Here is a 26,850-nt window from a genome sequence, read left to right on the forward strand (position 1 = left end):
AAGCCCTCCAGGACCATCCAGTCCCAGCTGTGCCCAGAGCTCACCTTGTCCCCAGCCCAGAGCCCTGAGTGCCTGTCACAGCTGAGACAGCCATGACACACAGAGCATCACCAAACAATGTCAGAGAACACCACCCACACAGAGCAACACCTCACCAGCTCAGAAGGCTTCAGGTACCTGCTCACACAGAGTAACATCCCATCACTTCACAAGGCTGCCAGCAACTGCCCTTGCTGTGCCTCAGCCCAGCCTTTTATCCCCTCGTGCTGATGCACTGCACCTGTGTGCCCTCTGCTCCTGTGTGATTGGTCAGTGCCCCTGGGCTCATTAAGGCTCATTAATTTCAATATCATTCACCTGCTTCTCACAGCTGCAGCTCGTTAGGGATGAGGCTCAGCCCTGCTCCCAATGCCCACAACCCCTGTGCCCACTGTGCCACCTCCAGCCCTTGCTGGGACACCTGCAGGGCTGGGCACTGCAAAGCTCCCTGGGCAGCCCCTGCCAAGGCCTGAGCACCCTTTGCATGCAGAAATTGCTGCTGCTGTCCAAGCTGAGCCTCCCCTGGCCCAGCTTGAGGCCCTTTGCCCTTGTCCTGTCCCTGTTCCCTGGCAGCACAGCCCGGCCCCCCCTGGCTGTCCCCTCCTGGCAGGGAGTTGTGCAGAGCCACAAGGGCCCCCTGAGCCTCCTTTGCTCCAGGCTCAGCCCCTGCCCAGCTCCCTCACAGGGTTCACACTCCAGACCCTGAGCAAGTTTTGGAGGTCACTCACTCTGTAAGCTCCTGGTGTTACAGCCTGGCAAACCAGAATCCCAGTGTGGGATCCACTGAGGTATTCCCAAGGGAAGGCTCCCCCCTTTACAAACAGGGCCATTCCAAGGGGAAACAGGAGCAGCACTTGAGGACAGCCAGAACAGGGATTAGGGCACACAGCTCTTCTGCCTCCCTCAGCCAACCAGGAAAGCCCCAAAACGTACAGTTCAAATGTGCTGCCATGCTGCTGCCCAGGTCCTCAACAGAAAACCTTTGGTTCACAGGAAAGCTCCAAACAGGGCATCAGAGAGAAGAACCAACCTCATCTTGAGGCTGAGAACTGTGACAAAACAAATAAGACAGAGGAGGGCAGAGAATTAAGTTACCTTTATCTGCATCACATGAGCAGAAAACAAAGTTTGCTCCCATAATGTACTGCTGGGACTGCTCTCCTTCCCTTGCACTACTATCCTGCACTTAGCTCTCCCTTCTTCCACCTCCCTCGTGTCTCATCACCTTCCCACACCATCTCCCATCTCCAAAATGCTTGCTCCCATTGCAGCAACTCTGGCTTGTGTTCCTTTTTCATCTGAGTGCCTCATTTGACATTCCTAGTGCAGAGCACCGTGGATTTCTTTTTCCTTTCCCCTCACCATCCTCCCAAATGCTTTCTCCTCTCCTGCAGGTCCCTGCCCCTTGCTATTTCACTGCTCTCATGGGGCAGCTGAGCAAATAGCAGCCAAAACAAAAGAGAAAGCTGAGCCCCAGGCCTGGAGAAATACCCAGGTTGGAAAGGGGCTGCAAGGAGCCAGAAGGACCCCAAGGGTTTCATGTGGCAGAATGGAAAGGAGGAAGGAAATAGCAGATGTGCCTTGGATGAGATTTGGTAGAATATTGGAAGGAATTGTTCCCTGGCAGGGTGGGCAGGCCCTGGCACAGGGTGCCCAGAGCAGCTGGGGCTGCCCCTGCATCCCTGGCAGTGCCCAAGGCCAGGCTGGAGCAGCCTGGGACAGTGGAAGGTGTCCCTGCCATGGCAGGGGTGGCACTGGATGGGATTTAAGATCTCTTCCAACCCAAACCATTCTGGGATTCTCTGAATGGCTTTCCAAGTGTGAAAGTAAATTTAATTGCCCTGTGTGGACAAATACTATTCCATCTGCAGGATCTTCCCTTACACACACATCCTCCCTCCAATTAAGGATGCATATGGTTAAATAAAATTGCTTTTTCAGAGGTGTAAGAGTTGGAGTTGCTCTTGGAAGGTTGGGCTTGTTTTGCCTCTGCAGTGCTTTTAAAAGTGAAACAGGATTTTGTGGGCTGAGTTGAGGAGCTGAAATCCATGGAGGATTCCATGCAGCCATTTTCTCCTGAGTTATGAGTGGAAGGGGTGGCACTGGATGGGCTTTAAGGTCCCTTCCAGCCCAAACCCTTCTGTGATTCCATGACAATAAAGAAAAGAAATCCCACAAAAAAAGCAGACCAGGACATGAGTGCATCACAAGGAGACAGAAATGGTGTTTCTTCCAATACAGCACATGTGGGTTTCTAGGGAAACAGCTCCTTTCCTCTGTCCCAAATATTTCACAGGACTAGGAAAGAAACCTTGCTCACTGCTACAACTCTTCTTCATGTTCTGAGTCTGTTCCATGCCCCACAGGCTGTGTTGAGGAAATATTTACATAAAGGAATACACAGAAAGAGCTAAAAAGGGATGGAGAAAACGTGCCTGCCAAGGAGCAGAGTTATTTCCGTGGAGGAAACAGGAACTACTGGAGGGAACTGAAATCATTCAAATCCAGTTTAATCCCAACAGGCCCAAAAAGTGTCATTTAAAATTTAAGTGCATTTTAAAGATAACAGTTACTTATTAAAGTCAAAAGCAGGCACGAGCTGTTTGCATAAATGCTAATATCCCATATATTCAGGTGATTGGAAAGATCAGCCCAAGCCTGTGTTAAACACTGAACAGTGAAATTAACTGGCACTGGAATTCTTGGAAAACACACCTTCCTTTAGTGAGTTTAAGAAAAACAAACAACATTCCAGCCTTTCAAGTCAGTGAGAAAACAGCACAATTTTGTGTTACTGTCATATTTTCTGGAAAAATCTCTTTGTCCAGGACTTTGCTCCTGGGAAGCTGAGAAGCCTCAGAGAAAAATGAAAACAATAATTATCTGATTTGCTTCTCCTGTGTTTTGCTGCTTTGGAATGTGGTTTGGACATTGTTTACCAACTGGCCATTGTTTGATTGGTTTCATGTGAATTGTTTTCACTCATTGGCCAATCAGTGCCAAGTTATGTCGAGAGTGGAAGGAGTCACAAGTTTTTCATTATTATCTTTTAGCCTTCTGTCTATATCCTTTCTCTATTCTTTACTATAGTATTCTTTAATACAATATAGATCATAAAACAATAAATTAGCCTTCTGAGAACATGGAGTCAGATTCATCATTTTCTCCCTTCGTCAGGGGTCCCAGAAAATACAACAACTTTGAGCATTCATTTTTAAAATCTAAATGCAGCCTGTTCTCCCAAACAGCAGCAGCAGCCGGAGCTGAATGGAAAACTCAAACCCAAAGAAAAGCAGCCAAACCCTGGGTGGGTCATTGTTCATCCTGGGGCCTGCACTTCCACATCTTCTTTTGCAGCAGGTTTGAAAAGTCCTTCCTTTTCAATGGAATTCACTTTATTTACCCTATTTCACCCACAAAGATCCACCTTATCTGAAATGAAACACCTCTGCTCACCTAACAAAGCCTCTCAGGCAGCTGTGATGCACAGGCAGATTTCTGAAAAGTATTTTAACTACAAGACAGTTTCTCTCCAGGAATGAGAACTCCTGGGATTCTCCATTGTGGAACAGGAAGAAGAGGAATTCACCTCTTCCAGCTAAGGGAACTGGGACATTCTCCTTGCTTGGACCCACTTTGTAATTCCAGGACACAGGGAATGGCTTCCCAGTGCCAGAGGGCAGGGCTGGATGGGACATTGGGAATGAGGAATTGTTCCCTGGCAGGGTGGGCAGGCCCTGGCACAGGGTGCCCAGAGCAGCTGGGGCTGCCCCTGCATCCCTGGCAGTGCCCAAGGCCAGGCTGGAGCAGCCTGGGACAGTGGAAGGTGTCCCTGCCCATGGCAGGGGTGGCACTGGGTGAGCTTTCAGATCCCTTCCAACCCTAGGAATTCCATGATTTTCCCCATCTATTCCAAGGATAAAATTACCAGGTCTTGAATACTCTGTAGCCCCGGTGTCCTTTAGGTGCAATGGTTCCAAATGGGTGCTAAAAGCAGCATTAAGATTTAAATTCCCTTTGTTTTTCCCTCTCCAGCCTGAGATTACAGCAACTGGCAGCTTTCACTTCCCACCACAGAACCACTGAGGCTGGAAAAGCTCTCTAAGACTGAGCCCAACCATCAGCCCCACACCACCACATTCACCCAATGTCCCCAGGTGCCACATCCACACCTTCTTCCTTGGACACCTCCAGGGATGGGGACTCCACCACCACATTCACCCAATGTCCCCAAGTGCCACATCCACACCTTCTTCCTTGGACACCTCCAGGGATGGGGACTCCACCAGCCCCCCAGGCAGCCCCTTCCAATGCCTGAGGCCATTTCCATGGAGAAGTTTTTCCTTTATCCAGTCTAAACCTCCCCTGGCACAGTTTGAGGCCAATTTCACAAGGTGCTCAACCATCCCAGCATTTCTTTCCTCCCAAACTGTAACTCTTGCAGGAGCCCTCAGGAATAGAACATTTTCCACCTGCCAGTTGCATGGATCTGCTTTTCATTTTTTTCTGGCAGCCATCCCAAAAAGCTGCTGCATGTGAAGCTATTCTCTCCAAATCCTACTTGGACAATTTGCCTTCCTGCTCAAGGAATAAAATTTAACAATTCCTCTCTGTGCTGGTTAATAAATCTGCATGCTGCTTTCAGGGTTTTTTGGTTTTGTTTTTTTTTTTTTTGTTTTCCAATAGAGAGACAAGGCTGTTCTATTTATAAAGGTCAAGTAAATTGTGTGCAGTCTGTGGAGCCTTAACATCTCTGTGTTATTAAAACAGAATATTTCATTTAAACAGCCCCTTTCAGAGAGTAAAAGAAATTTCTCCCACTAACAACTCTTCCTCCCTCCATTCTGAGTTAAGGCCTGTGCACAAGGAGGAGAACGCAAGTGTTTGTTTGTTCTTCACTTGAATTATAACAACTATTATTTTTTAAACACTCTACAACACTTTTACAGGTTGTTTGGATAAGGCACAGCCATAAATCCTGCTTGGCTGTCATGCCAGGAAAAAGCCTGGCAGAGAGAAAAGCTCCAGGAACAGCAAAGGGGGTTGGGGCTGAGGGGGGGTTAAACAAGGTTTAAGAGGCTTAACCTGGACAAAAACGTTGCCTTAGGACACATCTCTGCCATCTTCCTGTCCTGGAATGATGCCCTGAGGGACTGGGACTTCCACATGAGGTCACACAAGGATTCAAGAGCTGCCAGTGCTCAAACCTTCCTCAGTTCTGTGATCAAACCACACTGGTTTAATCTTTATCCGCTTAACAACAATTGCAAATAAACAGGTTTTTAGTGGTCAGACTGGTGATTATGGCACAGCAAAATGGGGCACACTGCTTAAATCCAAGGTAGCAGCACCTGTGATGCTGCTGCCACTGCACAAAGCCCAGGCAGGCCCCCAGGAACACAGCAAACACAGAAATCCCATCCAAGCCCATCCCAGTCATTCCCAGCTTGTGCCTTGCACAGCACAGGAGGCATTCCTCAGCTGGATCTGCACAGGAACCTGAATTCCTGATGGCATTTTGTGTTTGGTGATCTCCACCATGGGCTGGTGGGTGGCTGAGAGCTGAGGGCTGTCCCATGCCACAGAGCCAACGTCAAAGAGCACAGGCATAACCAAAAACTGAGCTGAGCAAGGCATGTCCCCAGGCTGGTTATCACATTCTCCCCCAGAGCAGCTCAGAGAAGTCTGTAAAGGCAGGACAAGGAAGTGCCAGGCAGAATTACTCCCTGCAGGTGCTCCAAGTCCATTTTTCTGGACAGATATGCCCAGCACTGCCAGCTGGAAGCTCAGCAGCAGAAACCCCAAGCGATCTGCTCTGCCCCATGACAATCAAGCTGGGCTCCACAAAGCCTTTAGATTAACAAAAGAAAAACAAAAACAACAAAAAAGAACCACTTAAAGTTTCTAACCTGAGCTTTAACTATTTTAAACTCTCCATATCATTAGCACACTTCTAATAGATATAAACCCAATCTTAAAAGATTGCTGTGTGATGTAGTCTCAGGTTACTAGGAAAAGAAAGCCTTAAACAAACCTGTATTTAACCTATAGCTGCATTAATGTTTGTTCTTTAGGTGGAAATTTGAGGAAAGCTTTTCTGCCTGTGAAAAATCAATGTCCCTGAAATGAGAACACTGGAATTTTAAGTGTCCTGTTTTTGTTAAAGACCCGTGCCTTGCTATTTAATCAGGAATGAAAAGTAATTTCTAATCACCAAGTGCCCGTGCTTATGAAGCAATTACAGTTAAGGCATTCTCTTGGATAGAAAAAACTCATCAGCACTAAAAGCCAGACAGATGAAAGCCTGCAGAGATGGGCAGAGCAAACCTTGTGCTGACCACAATTGTCTCCTCCTCAGGTCCAACACCCCAAACTCCCCAACTTGTCGTAAATTAGGAGGCAAAAACACGTGACCAGCATAAGTACATCTGAAGAGGAGAAAATAAAGGAAAAAAAAATGAACTTCCTGCTGCTCTTTGGCCACCCCTAAGGCTGCAAGCAGCACTTCAAGCAGGCTGATGAAATCCTCCTCGTCAAAGGCAGCAGAGGAGTGTTGTGATCTGCACACTCCCTCTCCTAATCTGTTCTGGCAAGGCCATTACAGGAGCTGCTTCCTTTAAAAGAAGTCAAATTTATGCACACACCAAGAAAGGGCTAACTGTACAATCAGTCCCAAGAGCAGTGCCAGGAAAAGAGCCTGCAGCAAGGGGAAAATGGGATGCAAAATGCAGCATGGAAGGGAAGATGCTGGTTTTTCAGCTCCTGCTTTATAAAGGAGCAAAAAGGCCACAGTGGTCATAGAATTCCAGAAGGGTTGGGGTTGGAAGGGACCCATTGGAGGGGTTCCATCCAATGCCTGGGCAAGGACAATCCCCTGGCATGGGCGAGGACACCTTCCACTGTCCCAAGTGGCTCCAAGCCCCAAAGTCCAGCCTGGCCTTGGGCAGTGCCAGGGATGCAGGGGCAGCCGCAGCTGCTCTGGGCACCCTGTGCCAGGGCCTGCCCACCCTGCCAGGGAACAATTCCCCATTCCCAATATCCCATCCAGCCCTGCCCTCTGGCACTGGGAAGCCATTCCCCATTGTCACTCCATCCCTTGTACAGAGTGTCTCTCCATCTTTCCCATCAGCTCCTTCAGGCCCCAGTTTGGTGACCCCAGAGCTTCTCCTCTCCAGGTGAGCAGCCCCAGCTGTGCCAGCCTTTCCTCCCAGCAGAGCTGCTCCATCCCTCTGCCCATCCTGGTGCCTGCCCTGGGCTCTCTGCAGCAGCTCCAGGTCCCTCCTGTGCTGGCCCCAGGGCTGGGGCAGCTCTGCAGGTGGGGTCTCACCTGAGCCCAGGGCACAGGGGCAGAATCCCCCCCTCCCCTGCTGCCCACGCTGGGGCTCAGCCCAGGGCACGGGGGGGTTCTGGCTCACAGCTCTGCCCCCAGCACCCCCAGGGCCTTCCCCAGGGCTGCTCCAGCTGCTCATCCCCAGCCTGGATCCATCCCAGGGGCAGCACCAGCACCTGGCCTGGTTGAACCCTTGGGATTCCCAAGGGCTCCCATGGAAAAGAGTTTGGGGGTTCAGGGTTTTGTACCTGAGCCAGCCTGGGCAGACAGGGCTAAGCAAGGACAGAGGAGGGAACAAGGCTGGAGAAGGGCCCTGTGTGCCCAGCACTCACCCTTCCCATGCCCAGCTGGGACAGATGTCCCTCCCCTACCGCTCCCCTTGCAGGGAACAGGAGCCACCAACAGCCAAGACATTTGCAGACAGCCCAAGAAGCAGTTTTGAGGGTGTGAGGGGGAGGGTCAAAAGCAGCAATCTGTTTATTTGGCACCTAAATATAGCCCAGTTAACTCAGCAAACATTTTCTCTCTACTACATTGCTATTTTGTCTGCGTGCACAGGCTGCAAGGAACCAGCTGCAGCATCACCAGTTGATTACACTCTCTGATGAGGAATTTGCTTTTGTTCCTCAGCAGAAATTTCTGCCACTACGTGCCCCTGACCACTCTCCTGGGTCTTGGCTATGAAAATTCAGTTTTCTGCTAAAGCCCCAGCACAAAGAAGGAGCTTTTCACCTCAGCCATGCCTGGCCAGGAATCAAGCCCCTGATAATCAAACAGGACACATCAGGTGGCTGCTCTTCCAGGCTGGCCACAGGCTGATGAATTGTTTCATTCTACACCAGGTTTATTAAGTTCTCTCATTCCACACCAAGTTAATTAATTCTTTCATTCCACACAACCCAGCTGCTGCTAAAAGAGAGGTTTCTCAACCAGCTGCATTCGGAGTGGAGCCTGCTGCTCAGAAAAGCCTTCCTGGACAGTAACCAAAAATAAGATGGGGCATTTTGAGGTTCTTGTTTAAAAAGCATTACAACCCTTCAGAGCATTTTCAGGGTTTTTTTGCTTTTTTGGTTACTTTTTTTTTTTTGTAATAAGACTGCACAGCTGGACACCTGTAGCATGTAGAGGAAAACTTTTTTCATTTTGAAAATTAGAATGAAATCATAGAATTCCAGGAAAGTTTGGAAGAGACCTTAAAGCTCATCTCATCCCACCCCCTGCCATGGCAGGGACACCTTCCACTGTCCCAGGCTGCTCCAGCCTGGCCTTGGGCACTGCCAGGGATGCAGGGGCAGCCCCAGCTGCTCTGGGCACCCTGTGCCAGGGCCTGCCCACCCTGCCAGGGAACAATTCCTCATTCCCAATATCCCATCCAGCCCTGCCCTCTGGCACTGGGAGCCATTCCCTGTGTCCTGTCCCTCCATCCCTTGTCCCCAGTCTCTCTCCAGCTGTCTTGGAACCCCCTCAGGCCCTGGAAGGGCTCTAGGGTCTACCCAGAGCCTTCTTCTCCAGGCTAAATCCCCAACTCTCCCTGCCTTTCCTCCCAGGAGAGGTTTCAAATGATCCATGACTGATTTTTTTTTTCCCCAGACTCACTTAAACCCCACCTTTCCTGAAGTTTTACCACACAGGCAGATCCCTGTCAATGCAGCATCTGATTTACTCTTCAGATGAGTCCACAAACAGACAATTGATTTAATTTCTAAAAGCCCTCCCTGCACAACAGATACTCCTTAAAAAGCACAGGCCAAGGGCAGAAGGAGAGATCTTGACTCTAAAATAAAGACCAAACCACCAAAATACACATCTACAATTCCTCTGCAGTGCTTTCACACTAATTTGCTGAGGTGGCTGCCTTTTATCTGCAATGTTTGTATTGCAGCAAAGTGCACTTGAGTCGACAAAGCAATCCCACAGAAAATGGTGTCAAGGCACTGAGTGGCTGTGGCTGAGCAATCTCGGGCTCCCCAGCCCAAACTGATTTAAAAAAACCCAGCTTTTAAGTCTTCTGGAAACACTGAGCACAAGACAGGTTTAAAATGAGCAGATATGGGTGGAAGGAAAAAAATCCCGCTGCTGAGCAGAGAAATGGCCAGAGATGGGTCTGAAACATCAGCAAGGGATGCTCAGGGTCTGCATCCTGCACTCCTGCCCTGCCTGTCCCTCAGTGCCCAAGGGATTTGATGTCACCTGGTGGCTGCAGACACCTGGAATTTAGGGTGGGAAGGTTCCTCTCATCATTTTTCTGAGAAGCCACACGGAGAGAGCCAAGGCAGCTCTGAAGGAGCCACAGAGCAAACAACCTGACAGCCAGGCAGCTTTTTTGTGCATCCTATTCTTCAGCGGAACTGATAAAAATTCCATTAAGAAGCTTGGAATAAGCATGGAATATTATCTCCCCATGATAGATCATTCCTTCAGCATGAGCAAAAGCACAGAATATTTCAGCTGCTGACCAAGGAAATCAGGATAGGTAACAGAGCTCAAGGCTCCCCAGGAAGCACCTAAGCCTCAGAAAGCTCCTCCAGCATATATTAAAACTCCAAATCCCTGTGAAGATCCCATTCTGGGTACATTCCACAAGCATGCATACTTCCCACAAAGCTTCTGCTTTGCCCCAGTGCCCAAGGCAGCTGTCCCAAGTCACCCTTCCCAATCCTGCACCCTGCCAGCACAGCTTTGCTGAGCTTTACCATTTGGTTGCTACATATTCATGGATTTTCCATCAATAACAACTCTGCCACAATGCTCTGAACGTTGCTCAGCTGTATTTATTAAGCAGGAGCCTCCTTCAGAACCCTACAGCCAAAATGTTTGTGCCTAGCCAGCTTAAACAAATAATTTGACTCCAGCTTATAACACTTGCCCATCACAGAGCACAGCAAGAACCTTTTGTGTTGAAAAACATGAAAAAATATGTGGATATAGAGTAGGCCAGCCATTGAAAAAGTCCTTTATAGCTCACAGCTGGAACTTCAGTCAAAACTAGGAGGGTGGAGAGCCACTGTGCTCCAGAGGTGACCTGTGACATGTCCCTGGCTCTGCCCCATTTCCAGCAGGTTTCCCATGTGTTTGGTTATTCTGTTTGCTGGGAATGTCTCAATGAAAGCAGGAGTGATGAATCTGACTCCGTGTTCTCAGAAGGCTCATTTATTACTTTATGATACTATATTATATTAAAGAATACTATACTATACTAAAGAATACAGGAAAGATACTTACAGAAGGCTAAAAAGATAATAATGAAAACTCATGACTCTCGCCAGAGTCCTGACAAAGCTTGGCCCTGATTGGCCAAAGAGTGAAAACAACTCCCAGCAGAATGCAATGGAACAATCACCTGTGGGTAAACAATCTCCAAACACATTCCACATGTGAGCACAACACAGGAGAAGCAAATGAGATAAGAATTGTTTTCCTTTTTCTCTGAGGCTTCTCAGCTCCCCAGGAGAAAAATCCTGGGTGAAGGGATTTTATCAGAGAATGTGAGTGCCACATTTGGCCTCACCAAACAGCCTCAATCCCCATGGAAGCCTCTCCATCTGTACCTGCAAAGAGTGGGATAATTCTTAACCCACATTTGTACATCCCAAGTGATGCTCTTAGCACAGCACCAGTGGGTTCCCATTTGAGTTCTTTTTGGCTTTCAAATTAAGAAGCCATTTCAAAAGATTCCCAACACCTGTTTTGTCTGTGCAAGAGCAACAGCACAAACCCAAAGAGCTGAGATTTGATTGATGATCTCCCTTTTGGAGCAGCTTTGCCTGCCTAGATCACACTCACACTCATCCTTGCTCAAAGTCCAAAGGAGGAAAGCTTGGGGATTTATGAGGGAAGGGATCATTTGTTCTGAGCCATGGACAAGACAAGAAGCACCTGGCAGGATGGTTGAGGAGAAAATAACAGTGGTGAAGGTGAACAGAAGGTGAAGCAGGCAGAGGTTGGGTCTGTCACCCCACAGAGCCCAAGGTCACTTTTCCCAGTGCCAGATCCCAACAAACAGCACTGGCACACAGAGCACACCTGTGCTGGCAGTCACTGTGCTCAGGTGTCCCAGCTTGCTGGGAACCCTCCTGCAGGCACAGAAACAAAGCCAGCAGGTGAATGGAGGGAGATAAGATGGATATATATAGCAAAAACAATTTTAAAACAAAAGCTAGTCCTCCTTCTTCATAAATTTAAATAATATTATATAATTAAATTTAAAAATCCACATTATGAACCACAAATAATTAGCTACTAAATTAAAAATAAAAATAATTTAAATATCATTTCTTAATTAAACAATTTATCCTTAACAAACCTTATTAAAAAATACAAACTCATTTTTAATTTATTAAAATAAAATACTATTAAACTCTCAATCTATAAAACTATAACTATAGTTATATATAATAATATATATTATTATAATAAAATATATAATATATAATAAATATATTATATCATATATAATAAAATATATTATATATAACTATAATGTAAGTAGGAACTAATAAACATCTAAATCCAAACAAAAAACAAACAAAAAAAAACAAACAAAAAAACTCCACACAGTTTCCCTCCTGTGCCTTGCAGAGCTGGGCTTCCACCTGGAGAACAGAAAGCAATCATGGATCTGATGGGCAGGAGATGTTCTCCCTTTTGTGCAGTCACTGTCTGAACAGCAATGAACTGTGCAAGGAGGTGTAAGGAGCAACAACAGGTATTACACACACACACTCAGTACAACAGGTATTACACACACACACACTCAGTACAACAGGAACTACACACACACACACTCAGTACAACAGGTACTACACACACACACACTCAGTACAACAGGTACTACACACACACACACTCAGTACAACAGGTATTACACACACACACTCAGTACAACAGGTATTACACACACACAACACCCCCCAGTACAACAGGAACTACGCACACACACTCAGTACAACAGGAATTACACACACACACACACTCAGTACAACAGGAATTACACACACTCAGTACAACAAGAATTACACACACACACTCCCAGTACAACAGGAATTACACACACACACTCCCAGTACAACAGGTATTACACACCCCCAATACAACAGGAATTACACACACCCCCCCTAGTACAACAGGTATTACACATACACACACCCCAGTAAAACAAGAACTACACACACACACTCAGTACAACAGGAATTACACACACACACAATACAACAGGAATTACACACACCCAGTACAACAGGTATTATAGACACACCCAAAACAGGAGTCAAACACCCCCAATACAACAGGTATTACACACACACACACCCAATACAACAGGAATTACACCACCCCCACCCCCACCGCACAGTACAACAGGAATTATAGACACACCCAGAACAGGAGTCAAACACCCTCAATACAACAGGAATTGCACACACACACCCTTAATACAACAGGTATTACACACACCCCCAGTACAACAGGCATTACACACACACCCTCAATACAACAGGCATTACACACACACCCTCAGTTGGTTTGTAAGTATCTGCCCCATCTGGGTCCTGTTCCAGGACTCAGGCACAGCTGTGTACAGAGGCACACACACAGTCCCACGTTTCTAATGGATTTACCCCTGGATATTCCCCAGCAGGGACACCTGGCTGTTGTTTGGTCCCCAGGCAGGACTGTAATAGGACAAGCAATGCCAAACATGGAGCCTCTGGAGCTGGGGCAGGCATGGAGGTGCCCAGGATGTCACTGAGCCAGCACAGGGCATGCAGAGGGACACTGTGACAATACAAATTGGTATTTGTGGACACTTGGACAATAGGTCCAGGAGTCTGACATCCTTAGGGATGTACCTGCTCCAGCTGGAACCTCATCCATCACCCAGTGTCTCCAGGGGTTTACCTGCTGTGGTGAATTTATCAGCCACACTTACTCTGAGTGCTCCTGTTCCTGCATGGCCACCTCTAGGAGCCACAGGCTCTGCAGGAATGAACCTGCTCCAGGAATGAACCTGCTCCAGCATGGATTTACCCACAGCCCCTGCAGGAATGAACCTTCTCCAGCATGGATTTACCCACAGCCCCTGCAGGAATGAACCTTCTCCAGCATGGATTTACCCACAGCCCCTGCAGGAATGAACCTGCTCCAGCATGGATTTACCCACAGCCCCTGCAGGAATGAACCTTCTCCAGCATGGATTTACCCACAGCCCCTGCAGGAATGAACCTGCTCCAGGAATGAACCTGCTCCAGCATGGATTTACCCACAGCTTCTGCAGGAATGAACCTGCTCCAGCATGGATTTACCCACAGCCCCTGCAGGAATGACCCTGCTCCAGGAATGAACCTGCTCCAGGAATGAACCTGCTCCAATATGGGTCTTACCCTGCTGTGCCATGAGTTTATCCATGGCCTCATGCACAGCTGCTGATGCCTCAAGGTGTTCCTGCTCCAGGATGTCTCCTTGGGCCCCAATCCCTTTGGAGGTGCAGACACTTTGAGATGTTCCTGCTGGAGGTGGAAGCCCAGCAGCACCACCCACCCACAGCCCAACTGGGATGGGGGAGACAATCAGAAGGGCAAAAGGCAAAAAACTCATGGGTTGATATGAAGGCAGTTCAACAGGTAAAGCAAAAGCCACAAGGAATTTATTCAGTGTTTTCCATGGGCAGGTGGGTGTTCAGCCATTCCCAGGAATGTGGGGCTCCATCCTCTGCCATCCTCCTTGGGCAGCTGGGATCAGCTGTCCTGGCTCTGTCCTCTCCCAGTTTCTTGTGTAGCCCCTGTCTGCTGGCTGGTGGGGCAGGTGAGGAGCAGAAAAGGCCTTGGCACACCAGAAAAGCTGGACTGGCAGGAAAATCCAACCTCCTGTGGGATCTTGTGCTCCAGTCACTGGAGGTTCTCTGCCTCCAGATGCACACAGGCAACAAGGCTGATTTTTAACAGAGATGGGAAGTCTGGACCCTGCTGGATGGGACAGCTGTGTAGAAAAAGAGCTTTGGGATTGTCAGGGAAGAGAATAAGCAGCATCCATGGGAAGAGGGAAAAATCTTGGGCAGAAGGAGGAGCAGGAACAAGACACCCAGGGAAGTAACAAAGGGCTCAGAAGAAGAGGGAGAAGAGGATGGTGCTCCACACCACAGAGCACAGGAGCTGCTGAAGGATGTTCATCTCCTCCAGCTGACCATGCCCACCCTTAAGCTTCACACAACCTTGACTGACTTGGGCAATACTGCAATCTCAAGGCAAAGAGCTGGAGGCTAACTCTGCATTTCCAGGATGCCTGATCTTCCATTTCACCTGCAGGAATTTCTCAGCAGTTCTAGAGGCAGATTTTGGAAGTCTCAATAGCTGAAGCCGGGTATGGTTTCCAACAAGCCTTAAGGTGCAGCTGAATGGCACCATTTGCATCACATTTGCTTTATCTACACCTTCCTCAAGTGCTTGGCCACTGCCCTGATGTGCTGCTGGCAGTCCCAGGGCCATTGATTTCCTCTATTCACCAGAAATATCACCCACCAAGAAGGTTATTTTCCTCATTTAGCCTGTGGACTCCAAGAGCAGTAATGAATTCCCCTCAGCCGCCGGATCTGTGCACACAATTGACATCAAATAGGCAGTTTAAATCCTAACAAGCACTGACACATCCCAGGGACCCACTTCCACTGGGGGCAGGGAACACTGGCTCTGCATTTCCATCTCACCCATGTTATTTACTCCTGAATCTCAATGATACTCTGTGGTCACAGAAACCAACAGCATTTTCACATTTGCATTTGAAGGGACCTTAAAAATGACCTCGTTCATGGGCAGTGACACCTTCCACTAGACCAGGATGCCTTCCCACAGTCCTGCTGGGTCTGTACAAAATTGCCTCCTATATTAAAGCCTGTTTTCCCTCCTAATAAAAGTGTATTTTCATGAATGCAATGCTCCCCTACACGTGCTAAATACATGAGTGCACATACATGTCATTATGCATATATATATATAAATTTCTATTCACATCCAACACAAAGTATGTGTGCACTTACAAGACTGCAATTCAAATTTCCATCAAGCCAGGCAGCTCCATTATGATTTCTCCTCTTTGATCACCTCACCCACAGCCACCACCTCAGAGAACATTAAGCAAGTGAACAAAACAAGCTGGCCTGGGCTGGGTAGTTTCTAGATCCATGTCAAGCCCAAGTCACAGAGCAGCTGTGCAGCTTTCCTGACACAGCTGGGGTGTTTGACAGGGAACACCTCCAATAAATGTGCTCACAAACCGAATCAAAGAAAGGAATTTGGGGGAAGAAGCACTGCTCCAGGCAGGAACTGTTGCAGCCTGACGAGGAGCTTTTTTTCACTGATACCCTACTTCAAGTTTGCTCCTAATGAACAAGCCCCAAACACAGCCCAAAGACCCCAGCCTTCAGAAAGTCTGACAGCCCATTTTCGACTTGGAAAGCAGGCACTGGTGTTGAAGTTTGGCTCTCCCTGCTCAGGCTCTGGTTTCCAAGGAAACCAGTGGCAGCGAGAGCCTTGCACAACGCCGGTCCTGTGCTCCTGCTCGGTCCTGTGCTCCTGCTCGGAGCAGGCTGTGCTGGAGCTTCCCCTGGCACCAGCCCTGCCAGGAGGGGCTTTAGCAGCGTTTCCAGAGCACCTGGATGCAATTCCAGGCATTCAGGATGTCAGGATACACACAACATACCTGACTGACTGCACACTTCGACCAAACCACTTTGTGTACCTGCTGAGAGGAGAAAGGCATTATTGTCATGGTTCAGGCTCCAACGTAGCAACAAATACTTTTGTTTTTTCCTGTTCTCTCTGCCCTTCAAAACAAAGACCAGCCACACAAAACACAAATGTCAGGCACTCCTCTGCCTGCATGTACCCGCTAGAAACGGCAGAGCAGCAGATGAAAAACATTTACAGAAATATTTAGACTTGATCCTGATGCAAAAGCAAGGATTTAAAAGCCAAAAGCAAAGACCAGCAGCACGGGCAGCAAGGACTATCACTAATGGCAGTGAATCCATCACCAGCTCAGCTTTTCTGAACCCCTTCCCTCAGGAAGGTGTTTGTATTCAGTAACTCTGATCATCCTACAGCATCTAGCTCGAGCAGGATAACCACAGAAACTGATATGTAACAATTCACTGTATCCTTTTTAACTCTCGAAAGAAACAAATTTTCCCCTAGACTCCTATTTTCCAGCTGGTGCTCAGCAAGTTCAGGACTCACAGAGTCCCCTCTCCTTCCAGAGGCAGCTGGCCAGGCTAAATTCCATGCTATGTCCATTTCTGTTCAGTTTCACAACTCTGACCCAGCTTTTTTATTATTATTGTTCATTTCAAAAACGTAAGACACATCCTGTGTTTAGGAATGCTGAAGGGGGATGCTGAGGTTCAGGAATGCTTTCGCAGAGTCTGGAGAGAAGGAATTCATGTCCGTGGCCTGGGGACCTCATTTTGTGTTGAAGCACTTTAAAACTCTCCACCTACAGCATTCATACAGCTAAGGATGAATGTAACACAGCTCAAACAAGTATAAGTAATTATTCCAGTAGTGCAGATAAAAGGAAAAAAAAAAGTTAATTCTGCCGAAAATGAAATTATGGAGCTGTAGTAAAATTTAAAAAAGAGTCTCTATGTTAATTACCAGCTGTTAGTGTGCTCGGAGCTACTGTACTTGCTGAACGGTGTTGTTTTGCATACAACCACCAAGAAAATGTCATTGTAGTTTCTGAAAAGAGCTACTTTGCTTTAAAACACAGTTTACTGACACCACACTGCTAAAATTAATCTCCAAAAGCAGCAGAAAAACCCAGGGAAGTCTGTGTTGCTTGTTGAACAGAACTAAGAATAAGTGACATTGCAGCGATGTTTTATCTTGCAATTAAACTCATCTCAGCAAGAACCAGACAGAAGATGACAAAACAACTACGTGGCTTTAATGGCTTTATTGGGAGATTTGTTTTTTACCTTCCTTTGAGCCAAACCCCTCTGGAGCTTACACTCAGCACAGACATCACCAGCCTGAACAAACGTGTTGAAAGATGACCCCAAACACTGCTTCGACAGAGAAAAATCATAGTTCTGTGCTTAACAGCCTAACACCACACAGCCACCCCTTACTACCGTGAGTAACCCAAACCTCAGAGGGTTGTAACGTATTACACAAGGAGCTGAGCTGTCACAGTGCCCCCTTGTCACTTCCCAAGGCACTAAAGCAGCATGAGTCACACGAGTGCACCGAGGGGAGCCCCATCAGTGCCACCACTGCCGAGCCAGACCTGTCACAACACGGGGAAATCACGCTTGGCTGCCTGGCTCCAGCACTGCCCTTCCTGTGCTCACAGCTCTGCCAGGGAGAGCTTCATCCCTCACAGCACAGCACCAGGGATCCTCCCCAGCCTGTGCCATCAAACCCTGACCCTTCAAATGCACCGAAAAACCCCACTGGCATTAATGGATTTTTGTCCATCGAACATCAGCTTAAACCACGTTCAGATGGATTGGACATTAAAGCAACCACAGCATTTAACAGCTCCCACAACAAATGATAAATGCAGCTCAATTAATTGCTCGCTGGACGTGTCAGAGTGGATTGACACCAAAATAAAAAAATAAAGGTTGCACCACTTACATCCATCTCTGCTGACTGCTTGGGGCAAGATGTTTCACCAGACAGTGACAGGACTCAAGAGGCCAGCGCCATCCCAGCTCCTGCCCCACATTCCAGCAAACCATCCCTGCAGGAGCGGGCCTCAGTTCCTCCCCCATCACCTCCACCACCAGTTCCCAGTGGTTTCACCATGGACCAACCACCCCCCAAATTCCTGTAGTGAGGGGAGAGGGGCTTGGGTCGTTTCAGGGGTTTTTAGATGAAACTGCAGCATACATAGCACTGATAAACACCAGAAGAGCATTTCATGCCAACACCTAAATACAAAGTGCTTTTCAAGTATTTCTGGGGATTTTATGACTATTATGATCACTTAAAATACGCCTCTAGCCCCCAGAGGATGTGCACATTCGCCTTCAAAGAACCAATCTGGCTGCTGCAGAGATTTTGTTAAACCTCTTGTATGGATGTTGTATTTTCCCCAAGGCTATGCAACCAAGTATTTTATATTTCTTAAACCAGACCTCTTAAATACAACTCACAGGCTGCTCCTCCCCTCACAAACGAGTCTCTGGGATTTTGGCAGATTCCCCAAAAGTCTGCTAACTGCCCAAACCAAGTTATTTTTCCTTTTACTCAACATTTCTTACAAATGACACAGCACTTTGCTGCTGTCTCTGTTAACAGCAGAGCTTGTACCACCTCAGCCAAGAGATCAGGCCCTTCACACTCACGAGCTCCATGCTTTACTCTGTGTTCTACTTCTAAGTTGCTTTTTTTTCTCCCTACTGGAAAAGAAAACACGCTGATTACACAGCCTTCCAAAAAGGCAAACAGCTGTTGCAGATCCCTGAACAAAGCAGCCTGTTAAAATTAAAGTCCTGGGTATTTTCCCATGGCAAGAAGGAGGCAGGGAAAGGGAAGAGTTGCAGCTTTGCTGGTTGAAAAGGCTTCTCTCTGCTTGTCTGCTCTGTAGAGTTTAAAGTGCAAAGGCAGTTGGTACAAACTCGGTCTCCCAGTATTCCCTCGGTGCTGACAGGCTGTTAGCAGCCAGGATATACCCTGCAAGAGGTCAAAGGTGTGGAAAAACAAACACGAGCAGCAATTTGGGAAGATGAAGAGGAGAGAACGATCTGTCACGGCATTTTTTGTGCCGCGGAACACCAGCCAGCTTCCTGCCCTCTTCCTCGGTCACTGCTGGCAAGTTATGTCCTTTGTGAGGGGGAGGAGAAAAAAAGGCCACTTATTTTAAATAACTGGCTTCTTTTCTAAATAACTGGCTTCTATTCTAAATAACTGGCTTCTTGGACAAGGAGACTGATAAAGATGCTAATGCCCAATTCCTCTCACTCATAACTCAGGACAAAATGGCTGCATGGCTGGAAGTGTCCCTCCATGGATTTCAGCTCCTCAACTCAGCCCACAAAGTCCTGTTTCACTTTTAAAAGCATTGCAGAGGCAAAACAAGCCCAACTCTCCAACAGCAACTCCAACTCTTACAGCTCTGAACAAGCAATTTTATTTAACCACATACATCCTTAATTGGAGGGAGGATGTGTCTGTACGGGAAGATCCTGCAGATTGAATAGTATTTGTCCACACAGGGCAATTAAATTTACTTTCACGCTTTGAAAGCCATTCAGAGAATCCCAGAATGGTTTGGGTTGGAAGAGATCTTAAAGCCCATCCAGTTCCACCTCCTGGCAGGGACACCTTCCCCTGTCCCAGGCTGCTCCAGCCTGGCCTTGGGCACTGCCAGGGATGCAGGGGCAGCCCCAGCTGCTCTGGGCACCCTGTGCCAGGGCCTGCCCACCCTGCCAGGGAACAATTCCTCATTCCCAATGTCCCATCCAGCCCTGCCCTCTGGCACTACAAGGCCATTCCCTGGGTCCTGTCCCCAGTCCCTCTCCAGCTCTCTTACACTCATTCAGAGTTCAGCCACTCTATAACCCAGAATCTTCTGTGTGGCATCACAACAGCTTCCACCACCACAGACCCTCAAGTACCTACACGACCCTCATGATAATTCAGTTCCCACAGATTTTCTGCTGCTATTGACCCTACCAATCTCCAGCCACCTCTGCCAGAGCAGGAGAGCAAATCCAGCACCACCTAACTACAAAAAAATCCAAACCCAGAGGCTACTTTAGAATCATCTTGCTTGGAAAACCCCTCTAAAATCATCCAGTCCAACCATTCTCCCAGCACTGCCAAGGCCACCACTAACCAACATCCCCAAGTGCCACATCCACCTGCCTCTTGAACCCTTCTTGGTGGCTTGACAAAACCAAAGGCTGGGTGCCTTTACCTCAAGAGTCACTGAGATTCAGCATGAACAGGGGGGAAAAAACCCAACCCTTTTGTGCAGATTTTGTTATTTCCAGGTCCTCACCACTGCGAGTTATCTTGGCCACTGGGCTCTTAAAGCTGACCTAGAGCATTCAACACTTCCCAGAGCCAAGTACATTCCTGAAATCATTAGCAAGGATCTTTTCCTGTAATCACAGACCAATCTGGGTTGGAAGGGACCCTAAACCTTCTCTCATTCCAGCCTCCTGCCTTGGGCAGGGACACCTTCCACTATCCCGGGCTGCTCCAAACCCCACCTGAGCGATCACAACCTGCAGCCACAAGTTGACTTGAATATTGTAAATAATATTAGAAGCATTGGCCACGGATGATCAATACGAAACAACCCCTCAAAGGAGTTGGGCATTACACCCCACGCCAGACCGCAGGGCTGCATTTACACAAGGAGCGATTAAAATCCCAGCTGGAAAACGTTCGTGCAAGGCTTTTCCTACACATTCCAGTGGGTACGGCAGAGGCTGCGGACTCGCTCTGCTGGAACCTGCGGCGCTTCCCGGAGTTCTGGGAGCTCCATTTGCACTTCAGCAGCGCCGAGGGGCAGCGACGCCGACCAGGAAACCGACACGTGTGGGGCTTTGAATTCCCTGAGGAAATTAACACTGTGGGATGTGTGGATGTTTATCACACACCCCAGGGATTTCACAGCCACCCCTGTGCCCCCCTGATCACTTTTTGGGGTGTTTTATTCGTTTTGGGGGCTGGAGGGGAAGCATTTCACGCGCCACCGCCGTTCCTCCCATGACATCCCTTCAGAACGACCTTAAAAGGACAAAATATCTGTGGCGGTGGGAATGGGGGGCGGGAACAGGAATGTGGGGATGGGAGCGGGAATGGGAAGCGGCGGGGCGGCAGGAGGAGCACACACGGCCCAGCCCGGCCCGGCCCGGCCCGGCCCGGCGGGGTCCCGCCATGGCGGCCGCCCTGAGGGCGGGCAGTTGCCTGGAGACGGCGGGGCCCGCCATGGCGGCGGGAAAGGGCCGAGGCTGCGCGGGGAGCGGGGCCAGCCCCGCCACGGGCCCTCAGGGGACACTCCGGCAGGGTCCCCGTGCCCCGTGTCCCGCCATCCCTGCCCGGGAACCATCCCTGTGCCCCGGGCACCGTCCGCTCCGTCCCCGCATCCCGGAGCCCACCCGGCGCACACGCTCCCCACTACCGGGATGGCTCCGGGATCCGCCAGCGCTCCCGGTTTTCATCCCGAGGAATTCCTCCTAGGAGGAAGATGCCGGCCGCGGAGGGGAGGCAGGTTTGCCCATCGACGGGGAGGTTGCGCCCCAGCCCCGCACACGGAGCCCAGCGCGGCGAGCATCCGCTCATCACCTCTTCCCTGCTCCTTTTTTATCCCTTAAGGAGCGCTGAACCGAAGGCACGGCGATGTACCGGCCAGGAGAAGGCACCGAGCGAGGGAGGGCTCCGCTTCCCTATTAAGGCGCTCTAATTTCCCTAATCTGCGGCAGGTGTGAAACCGGGGCAGCGCATCCCCCGGCGCGCCGGCACCTGAGGATCCCCGCAACTTTCCCAGTCACCCGCACGCCCTCCGGCGCACCAGGACACCGCAACAAGCTCCTGCTTCTGCTGAACCCTCTCCCCAAAACACCAGCCCCCGCCCGCAGAGCCGGGCACCGCATCCCGCCGGGCTCCAAGTTTCCCAGCAGGGATTGTCTCCCTGCGGGGTCCCGCGGCCAGCCCCGGGTTCCTCCCGCTCCCTTCCCGCAGCGATAAAGCCTCCATGCCCAGGACACGATCCCGTGCCCCAGAGGGATGTGGCAGCCGGGACGGGCGCGTCCCGCTCTGCCGGCACCTCGGCGCTCACTCCTGCCGCTCTTCCCCCCCAGCGCTCGCAACTTTCCCACCCCGCGGGGCCACCCGGGGAGGATGCGGGATGCGGGAATGCCGCGCTCCGCTCCGGTCCCTGCCCGGCGGGCGGCGGCGAGGCCGGGGATGGAGCGGGATGGGGGAGAGAGGGGAGGCTGAGCGGCGGGGTGACCCCCTGCTTACTGCGGGCTCTTGGGGTAGAAGGGGAGGGTGACGTGGCTGAGATCCTGGATGTCGAAAGCGGTGGGCTCGGCCGAGATCGCCTGGCGCTTGGTCCGCTGCTCGCCCTGCAAGGTGCCGGCGCTTTGCTGCTGCGCCTGCTGCGTGGCGGGCCGGATCACCGAGCGGTACTTGTCCAGCTCGTTCTGCAGCTTCTGGATCAGTTCGTCCTTCTGGTCCAACTCCAGCTCCAGCTCGTCGATGAGCGCATCCCGCTGCCGCAGCTCCTCGATCTTCTCCTGCAGCGCGTACTGTAAATCCCGCAAAGTGCCCATGGTCCTGCCGCCGCGCTCGCCCCTCGCCGCTCCGGGCAACTTTCCCCCGCCGGGGCCGCCTCCCCTCGCTCGGGCCACCCCGGCCCCCGCCGCCCCCCTGGGCTCGGCCCGGCCCCGCGGGGCCGCCGCAGCCGGACCCCCGGCACGGCGCTCCGGAGCCGGGGTGTTGTCAGGGGCGATGTGGATCCGCCTGCGTCAGGCCGGGCTGCCGAGGGAGCCGAGACACACACACACACACACCCGCGGCGGCGAGCGGGGAGGGAGGGGAGGCGGGCGGCGGGAGGGAGGCAGGGGCGGCGGGGAGGATGCACATGCTCGCCCCGCTCCCTCCCGCCGGCCCCGCCGCGCCCCGCGCCGCCCACGCCCCGCGGGCTGCCGAGCACGGAGGGAAGGGGCCGGGAGCAGCGAGCGGTGCCTGCCCTCCCGGCCTCGGGCTGCGCTCCGAGCCGCGCACACCTCCCGTGCTGCTCCCCTCCCTCCCTCCGCTCCGCTCAAGGTGCCGCTTCTCCTTAAAGAACTTATCCCCCCTTTACTTTGCTTTTAAAGAGCCGGGTTGTGTTGTTTTCTCACAAGCCAGCGTCTGGCATGGCTCCTCCTCAAGCTTCAGCAAGCTCCGGGCTCCAAAAACCCAGATTTTCACGGGAATATCGGTCAAGTCTGTCTGCGCTGAAAAAGCCTGGAGGCAGGGCATCTGGCTTTCAGAGCGCTGAGAAAAAAAAACCCTTAACTTAAAATCTGGGAGATTTTCTGCCTGGCCCACATACCCATGTGAAAGCCGAAGTTTCTGCCGTACCAAACCGATCAGATTCCCTGGAGTGCAGGGTTTTCCTTCATGCACTCAGGTTTTCTGTGTAGCCTTACCTCTGCCATACAGCCCACGGGGCTGCAGCACAGAAATAACAAAATCAAACAAATGAGCCACAATGGCCAAGTCCTTGGTGCCAAATGATTCTGGGTTCTTCCATTTGCCAGGTGCTGATGCTCACGCTGAGAGCACAGCTCCAGCCTTGGCTCTCTGGGGAACAAACAGGGGGCTCTGAGCTGTTTGGGGGGTTCCTGGTCAAATCATCCAGCCTGGAGGAGCCAGTGATGAAAGCCTCAGAGCACAGGAACCTCACAAAAGCTTCTGCAGCACTGGGGCACTGGCACAGTTTCACGCTCAGAGGTTTCCAGCAGCTGTTTCTGTTCCCTCTTGGGGAGTTTGATTCGAGGAGGAAGAGGAGGATGCAGGCCTGAGTGTATTTTTTGTGTTTCTGTCTAGACCTCCCATGCCAGGCATGAGCTGGGAGTACCAGACATCAGTCCCTGCTTATGGGGCTGAGCTCCTTTGGTCTCGCCCTTTTTTCCCCACCCTGTTACACACTGGCTCCAGCTTTCAACCTGCAGCTGGTCTTTATTTTATAAAGTTATAAAAGAGAACAGATGAGGAATTAGAACTGCTCCCTGCTCCACACTGTTGCTGGAAAGGGCCTGGCCTCTGCTCACAGACACAAGGCTTTGCAGGTTTTTTGTGCATTTGATCCTGCATTTTTTGAGATGTACATGGAAAGGGGGGAAAAATCTGGGTTGTGCAAAACTCTTCAGTTTTTAGTCCCCTTGACACATTTGTGCCAGGCACAAAGCAAAGTCCCCCAGTTGTTTCCACAGGTTTAAGTCCAGACAGCATTTTTTACTATTTCCATCTCACATAACTCACTGGGAACAAAAGTACCAGCTATCTGCTGAACATTTCCATTTTAAAGACAACAGGCATTAAACAGATGCATTCCTGCTGCCTACAAACTGGGAATCAGTGATAAATAAAATATTTTAACAGCATTCAGCCAACACGCTGTAATTTTTATTGCTTTTCTCCCTGCAGAAGTGAAATCTGCAGGAGGGAGAGGTGATACAGTTACCTGAAAGCCCACCAGGCTTCAAAAGAACCACAGCCCTGAAGAAAACTGCCGCATAATTTCTCAGTGACAAGCAGTAAAATAATATGTGAGAGGGGCAGAGCCTGGGACTGAGACAACAGTGCCCCAGAACAGAAAGGATCCACAGAAAAACATGAGAAATTATGGCACATAAAGCTGTCAAGGAATTTAGCTGAGTGTACCTAAAATGTATATTTATCTCCAGGTAGGAAGCAGATTTTCATTAGACCCTTGGGAGTCTCAATAGAGATTTTTATGGTCCAGTTTTAGATTTGGGACCATAACCAGCAGCTGTCAAGCCCCAAGGCCAGTATTTAAAGATGAGGCCAAAGCAGCCCAAGGGCTTCAGAAGCCTAGAGCAGAGCTCTGCCATGGAGAGACAGCCTGTAATGGCCCATCCCTGGCTATTCCCTGCTCTCCCAAAGAAGCCAGAGCACAGAAACCTGCTGTGGGCAGCACAGATCCTGCTGTGGGATCTCAGGGTACCGCCCCACTCCAATAAAAATAAATCCTATGGTCCCATCCCTTTTGATTTAAAGCTCCCAATCAAACAAATAAATAAATAAATGGATCTCAGGCTCAACAGAGCAGCTGCTTTGTCTGCTTGATCCAGGGAATGGAAAGAAACAGCTTTAGGGAGAAGAATGGCAGGAATGCACCAACTGGCTTGGTGTTGGGTGAAGCTGCTCACAGCTAAGGAAACCTTCCCAAAGCCTTTCCCTGCTCCCTCCACTGCCAGAATGTGCCTGGATGTCGAGTGGGAAGCCCAAAAAAAAGAGCATCTGCAGAGATGTGCCCCCCCAGAGCATGGCACACCAGGGCTGGCTGGTGGGAATCACACAGAGCAGGGATGGCTCTCCTCTCTGCTGCACTCACAATATTTCCTCTCTGCACAGCTCTGGGGTTCTGATACCTTCTGCTTCTGAACCCTTCCAGGGATCATCTGTCACCAAATGCACCCACTCAGCTGCCATTTTTCAAGCTGAAGCTGGATTTGAGCACTGCCTATCCTGCAAACACCTCCCTGGATTCCCAAGACAGGGCTCAGGGAGCTGGCACGATCCCTGACAGGAAAATGTCACCTTGCTCCAGCCAGCCAGGACAGCAGGGACAGAGAGGCTGGACACGCACCACTGACCACATACATAAACATCTTCCTCCTCCTGGATGTGGTGTTTGTGCCCTGCCTAATCCACTCCACTCTTTACCCAAAAGATCTGCAGGAGCAGATCAGCCCATGGCAGAAAGTTGAACCAGCTGGATTTTGTGCTGGATTATCCTGCTGGTGCAGCTTTGGGAAGCTCTGTGACCTGCAGGGCTCTGCCCTCCACTGGCACACAACCAAATCCCTGCCCTACCTGCACAGTCACAGCAACACCTTCATGATGAGAAGAAGCTACAAAAATACAGGAAAATTTCGAGGGAGGCAGCACAGCAGCTGAACCCTTGCAAAAAGCACCTCGAGGCGTGGTCACACCTGAGAGTCCCCACATCTCATCCATGGGATGCCTCCTGCTATTCCACCACGTCCCCAAAATCCATGGCAGTCCCCAAGGCAGGGCAAGGAGTGCCACCTACTGAAACACAGGCACACCTGACTCCTCCCTAAGGCACATCTGGCCATTCCTTCTGCCCCAAAGCACCTCTGGCAGCTCCTTCTGGGGCCACAGGGCCCTACAGATTTATAGGGGACACCTGGGAACTAATTCAGCCCCCAGGGATGGGGATGAAGCTGAAATTACTCTGGCAGAGCAGCCTTGCCAAGACCAAGGAGCAGGAACTGAACATCTGGGGAGTGCTTTAGCCTCTTTTCCCTAGGAAAACAAAACCTATTTTCTCATGACACTGGATGCTCCTCCTCTCTATTTTGGTCCTTTCCAGAGCCTGTAAAACAAAACTGAAAGCCATTTGCTCCTGCCCACAAAGGGATGGAGATGTCCAGCTCTGAACACTGTCATTCAAACCCCACTGATTCCTCCATGCTGGAAGTCAGATCAACACCTGAACTGGATTATCCTGGTGGCTTTCCTTTAGGGCATCAGTTCTTCCCATGCTCAGTAAGAAACATGGAGAAGTGTGAAGAGCATGCAGCCATTCCAGGAAATCCTCTCAGGATGAATCTGGGGGAGAGTGCATGAGAAGGAAAAGAAAAATACCACAAGGCTTATTAATGGAACAAAAAATTGCTCGCTGCAGAAGAAGTCGAAGGAAAAAATAACAATGTGCTGTTCTGCAGTTGTAATGCATTTAGCTTTTTATATCACATTAGGGACACACAGAAC

The 26,850-nt window shown here is 50.0% G+C and overlaps 1 protein-coding gene across 3 annotated transcripts in view; it reads right to left on the reverse strand.

The window, feature by feature from the left end:
• Positions 1-26,850, reverse strand: part of PRKG1 (protein kinase cGMP-dependent 1) — a 384,521-nt gene that overhangs the window by 334,372 nt on the left and 23,299 nt on the right. Inside the window, exon 1 of one of the 3 annotated variants that reach the window (XM_077183425.1) lies at positions 23,186-23,206. The exons of 1 other annotated variant lie outside the window; for it this stretch is intronic. Coding sequence is in view for 1 of the 2 variants with exons in the window: in XM_054637120.2 (XP_054493095.1) it covers positions 22,342-22,652 (311 nt within the window). In the remaining variant the exon portion in view is untranslated. Of the gene's footprint in view, positions 1-22,341; positions 23,133-23,185; positions 23,207-26,850 lie in introns of those variants that run through there. One more of the 3 variants, XM_054637120.2, reaches the window with a different exon arrangement.

Source organism: Agelaius phoeniceus, chromosome 9 (assembly GCF_051311805.1).
Source record: "Agelaius phoeniceus isolate bAgePho1 chromosome 9, bAgePho1.hap1, whole genome shotgun sequence".
Taxonomy (NCBI): Eukaryota; Metazoa; Chordata; class Aves; order Passeriformes; family Icteridae; genus Agelaius; species Agelaius phoeniceus.